The sequence below is a fragment of the Cyprinodon variegatus genome, unplaced genomic scaffold (assembly GCF_000732505.1).
Source record: "Cyprinodon variegatus isolate N-32 unplaced genomic scaffold, C_variegatus-1.0 Scaffold914, whole genome shotgun sequence".
NCBI lineage: Eukaryota > Metazoa > Chordata > Actinopteri > Cyprinodontiformes > Cyprinodontidae > Cyprinodon > Cyprinodon variegatus.
Genome location: NW_015151367.1, coordinates 245,610 through 251,057, shown reverse-complemented (window position 1 = coordinate 251,057; position 5,448 = coordinate 245,610). Strand labels below are relative to the sequence as shown.

Here is a 5,448-nt window from a genome sequence, read left to right as displayed (position 1 = left end):
TGTAAATATTTACATTTGAATCATTCTCAAAACTTGAATGTAGATGCTACAAACAGCAGCAACAAATCCCCCAGAGTAGTACCGTAGCAATAGTAGCTGAGTAACACAGGATATACATGAGCAGATAACACAATTATATTTATTATAGGGCTGCAATGATTATTTTGCAAATGGATTATTTTTTCGATTAATCGATTAATAATCGGATAAAAAAAGGCTCATAAAAAAAATACTTTTAACAAAATGAAAGAAGGTGGCACTAAATCTTTTCCATTTGGGGAGTTCAGGAAAGAGCATACTGACAGATTAAAAAGATATTTTATCTTAAATACAAAATGTTGATACATTTTCTACAATCTTGATATAATTACTGCTCTAAGTGGCTTGCTCTGCCAGCTAAATGTTTCGGAGTCTCTATACTACAGTTAACAATTAATTGATTACTTAATTAATTAGTTTATGTTTATTTAAATAACAATTAACCACGATTAATCGTTTCAGCCCTACTTTATTATTAAAAGCATAATGAAGCATATCATCACAGTAATAATATTTCAAAAGTATAACACCTCTGAAAATGTAAAACATTCAAATTACAATTTACTATAATTTCACCACATATATGGCACACTAATCAAGCATGATAGTAGAACATAAACAGTATACTTAAAGTGTATAAAGTATACTAGAAGCTTTTCCACTTTAACAAGCAAAAGTAGACTAAATACACTTACAATTGTGCTTCAATATCAATACTCCTAAAATATCGTCAGTGCAAAATTAGTTGTTAAAAAAATAGCATGCTTTAAGTTCAACAATTATGCACAAACTTCAAGTAAACTGATGATAATTCTTGCTTAAAGCTGCAGACCGAATATAAGTGGCAATAAAACAACAATCCGGGGTATAAATGGACAGTTACTGTATGGGTTGTTTCCATTCTGAAATAAGCCTCACATTTTCTGTTATAGTCATTTTCCATCATGTGTTTTTATTTGATAATCTGTATAGATGATCAAATGCTTTAGTTTTCATCAAATGCAAAAGCCACGCAGTTAAAATCAGTGCAGCACTGTATGTTCTGCAGCTTAATGTTTGCTAGCCTGCAGCCACATATATATTGTTATATACTGGATAATTCATCAGTCATTGTTAGAATATTACTGGTATAGTTTTTATATATCTTAATTATCTCACTCATGTCATAGCTCGACCAAAGCCAGCTGCTAAAAACATATATCTAGCTTAGTTTCAGTTTAGCCTGCAAGCTAACTGTTAGCGCATAGCTATTAAAACAATAATACGTCACCCTTTAGACCCTATGTACATTTGAACATGAAGTTATTTATATTTACACTTTGTTATCGGTCAGTCTTGCAACTTACCTGTTATTATGTTTCCAATATAGCAGAAAAAAGTTCACGTCGCCTGTACCTAGCTAACGTAGCTTCTGAACACAACTGGATCTTTAGAACTCTATCGCCACCTACTGGTCTGGAGTAGATTGCGTAAATGGCAAAACAAAACAAAACAGAAAGAAGCAATATATTATTTATATAATAAATTTGTTTTATTTATTTATATAAGATATTATTTTTAGAAATATTAATAATACCTATTATTATTATTATTATCATTATTATTATTATTATTTTTATATTGATCACATAACCTAAAAAAAACAGAAAGTTTACTTGATAACAGACTATTGATCAAAGTGATCAAGATCAACTGCTGTAACAATGCTGTTTCCCTACCTGTCCTACCTGTACCCCACCAAATGAATTTAAAAGAGGAGCTTTCATTAATTTAAAAATGTGTTCTTATCAAAGTCATGTTTATTAATATGTTTTTTTGTTGTTTTTTTTTCCTTGAGTCTCTTACACACACACACCCCTGGCCCTTCCCTTAAATGATACCAGGATCACATTGGTTTGTTGAAAACTTTCAACAGAAACATTATTAAAAAAATAACAACCTGTAGAACAAATTATCCAGAAAATCTGCAGCAGATCTTTTATTGGGCTTTGGCAATGTGTGATAGCATCTTTAAGCAAGGATGGATGAATTAAATGTTTGAGATGGCCAGTTGCCCAGGGTGGCACTGGAAATCTGGAGGCAGGGAGCTAAATGAACATCTGACTATTAGCAAATTTGTGATCTTCAATTTAATAGATGGATAATTAGATTTCCACATAATGCCATATGGTATGGGTAATGTTACAATCAAGATAATTAAATCAGTATTTTAAAATAACAGTCTGCATTTATTTAGATTTTTCAGATCTGATATCAACACTTTCTGATAAGCTGAAACGGTTGAGAGTAAAATATGAAATGGGGTAAAGTTCTGCTTTATTGTTTGTATAAAGGGTTCCTACAGCAGTACCAACAAAATAATCCCCAGGCATCTATCAGTCCATTTTTCAAAGTTTATTAGGAAATATGTGAGCCCCCAAAATACACATTACAATAATACACCACGATTTACCTTTCTTTTTTGTCTGGATCCCCTTTGAGGGAAACCACATTAAGTTTCATTCATTTCAGTTTTTTAAAAGATGGTGCTGATTGCGACATTTGGGTTTAAAAAACGTATAAATCAGTGGTTAAAACAATAAAAAAGATAACCATTTTTCATAAAAATGTAATGTACACAACATTATATAATCATTACCATCTTCAGTAAATGAACCCAGGGGATTTTATTATGACACAAGTAACAAATAATTACAATCTAGATTACAAAAAAACAATCTTTATTGAAAAAAAAGAGAAAAGTGAAATGTTGGCAGTACCAGATGAGAGACATGCTAGTTGAAGTCACTGTAGTGGTTACATGAAAAGAAGTTTTGCAATTTTATCTTTTCTTATACAAGAAAAGCATGATAATACACACAAAAAAAAGCTCCATGAAGCTTTATCAAAGTAACAATAAAATGAAATGAAAAGCTGAAATTGACCCACTTTGCTTGCTTTGCCATCATTCTGAATTCACATCAGTGCAGCATCAGTCATTCGTTCTAAACCGGGTTTCAGTTCGTATTATTTAATGGGAAAGTGCTGCTTTGCTTTTCTCTAAATAAGAGTAGATCTTAAATTTTGGTGTCAAACTATGAAAACATAATATATGCAACATAAATCTCTGCATCTGTTTGTCTCATAAACCTTAAGCTGTTTCTATTCAGTCTATAAACTGCAAACCCTATACAAATATTACAAACACAACCCATGATCAAGCTATTAGAGCTTAATAATTTTTACATTTCGCTTTTCTCTTGTAGATAATCCAGCAGAATTAATCTGGGATTAATGAACAAATGGAAACGGACCTAAACACTTTTTTGTTTTAGTAAATGAGTTTAGGTCAGAGCTCCTTTATCATCGTTTAAAATCTTATTCAATACTGTGGATTACGTTACAATGGGTGGTTATATATAAAACGGTATGAAGGTAAGAGCATGCTGACAATCTTAAATTCTCTAGATTTATTCTTCTTCTTCTGTACCTAATAAGAATCATCAAATTAAATCCCCTCCTTTTCATTTAGCATTTTAAAGATGCTTTTATGCAGCAAATTAGCCCTTCATCTGAGAGTAGATGATGGGATTTACATTTAAAATGAGCAAACCTATTTTTAACTGACTGATCCATATGGTTTTTACACATATATGAAATGCTGGCTATGCTTATACAAGCTGGGATAAATACTAAGCAATATGAGTTAAATCTATTTTTTTTTTTTTATTTGGCCTGCCTTACTGATTCTGGTGATTTTAGATTTTATACCTGACCTGCTCTGAATACAGATTGATTTGGAATATAGTTTGTTACCGTTTGTCCTAAAGATGTTCTTTTTATAAGGAAAAATTAACTATATATTGCAGTTGGGATATTATAAATCATCCATCCCGAATGTAGTCCATATTTTGCAGACTTCCCAGTTGTTCTTTTTTAAATAAGATTACTAGAAACACAATGTTATTTTTCTTTATCTGCTCTCTTGATATTGTTTATGTGTTTATTTTTTTTCTGATATTTTAAGTAAGGGAACATAGCCTAACACTGCCCAACAAAACTCAGTGCATTCTTTTTAGCTCTATGTTAAGCAGATCAGACTCCTAATTTAAAATTGATCCTTATGATGGTTTTCTAACGAGGGAATGAATCTTAAAAACATAATTGACACCCTGTCCTGTTCTGATTCAAATGGAATGTGCATAGTTTTAGATACCAACATTTTTCTTAAAAGGTATATTTTAAGCTTATTTAGTAAAAATGTGATTGTATAAATATCTCTTATTGTTAGTATTTTAATGAGCAGCAAACATTTTTAACGGCTGATGCAAAAATGGGTCATGTCTTCCTGGAAGCCATGAATTGGACACAAACTAGCAGGAAACTTTGGTCAAATGTATTCCTTTTACTACAAACAGCATCTGAAAGTAGGATCTGTGTGGCTAACTGGTACAGTTTAATAGAAAGTGTAAACTATTCATGACTACACATTAAATCAAAGTGACGTTAAATCAGAAAGACATGGCTCCCTCCGAGGTAGCAGAGAAGGATTCTAACCAAATACAATGAGGCGGAATCTGTCAGATACTAAAAACACAGACATTAACAATAGCACCATAGTCAGTGTTAATCCAAAAAGGAGCGATTCCCTCTGGAGCTCTTCTCTATTCACATCCTCCTTCCACATTTTTTTTCATTGATAAGCCTGCGCCTCATAAAGAGGTTAATCTGAAGTTATCAGCGTCAAAGAAAGGCCAGGTTCTTCTTTTCAGTCAGTCACACGCTCATATTCTCCATCAAGTGCTGCTCCTGACGCTTCCCCTCCACTCTATTGAATAGCTACAAGATCTTGCTGCACACCTGGCAGCGGCTGACCCTGAGGCGTTCCTGGCCGCCCTTTAGGGTCTCCTGCTGCGGCGGCGAGCCAAACTCCCTCTGGGGGTCGACTGTGATCAACCAGAAGCTGTACTTGTTGGCGAAGTAGTGGCAGGTGCCCTTGGCTCCGTTGCACTCGATGAACGGGGTCGCTCGGAAGTCTTCCAGGCAGGATCCGGGAGACATCAGGGACTGGCCGCCGCCCTCACCTCCCGCCGCTGTGTGCTGCAGTGACAATGGAGGGACATCTATGAGTAACGACAACTAAAAATATACCGCAATCTCTCCAGCATCTCACAAAGAGCCTCACTATCAGGACAAGATTCTACTAGAGGTGAGTAGAGGAGCGAGAATGATACTGAATATATATATTTTCTTAAAGTTATTTGAAAAATTTAACAAGTTATCACCCATTTCCGTTTCTCCATGGATGCAAAAGAACCACATTTAACTTAAATCTGCAGCTCTCCTTCCAAAGGATAGAGGTACTTTATAGTGAACCCCATTGTGTCATTTGCCACATTTAAAAGAGGTGTTATGCTTTTATTTAGGGTG

General features: G+C 33.8%; 2 protein-coding genes across 5 annotated transcripts in view; both read right to left on the bottom strand.

The window, feature by feature from the left end:
• The window catches only part of ankrd46 (ankyrin repeat domain 46), an 18,618-nt gene extending 17,136 nt beyond the window's left edge, over positions 1–1,482 (bottom strand). The window contains exon 1 of the mRNA XM_015398138.1: positions 1,386–1,482. The gene's annotated coding sequence lies outside the window, so the exon portion shown is untranslated. The remainder of the gene's footprint in view (positions 1–1,385) is intronic.
• A 2,360-nt stretch (positions 1,483–3,842) lies between these two features.
• col4a6 (collagen, type IV, alpha 6) overlaps positions 3,843–5,448 on the bottom strand; it is a 155,515-nt gene continuing 153,909 nt past the window's right edge. For 3 of the 4 annotated variants that reach the window (XM_015398145.1, XM_015398146.1, XM_015398147.1), the window contains exon 49: positions 4,858–5,118. In XM_015398145.1, the coding sequence (XP_015253631.1) occupies positions 4,858–5,118 (261 nt within the window). Of the gene's footprint in view, positions 5,119–5,448 lie in introns of all 4 variants that reach the window. The other variant, XM_015398144.1, reaches the window with a different exon arrangement.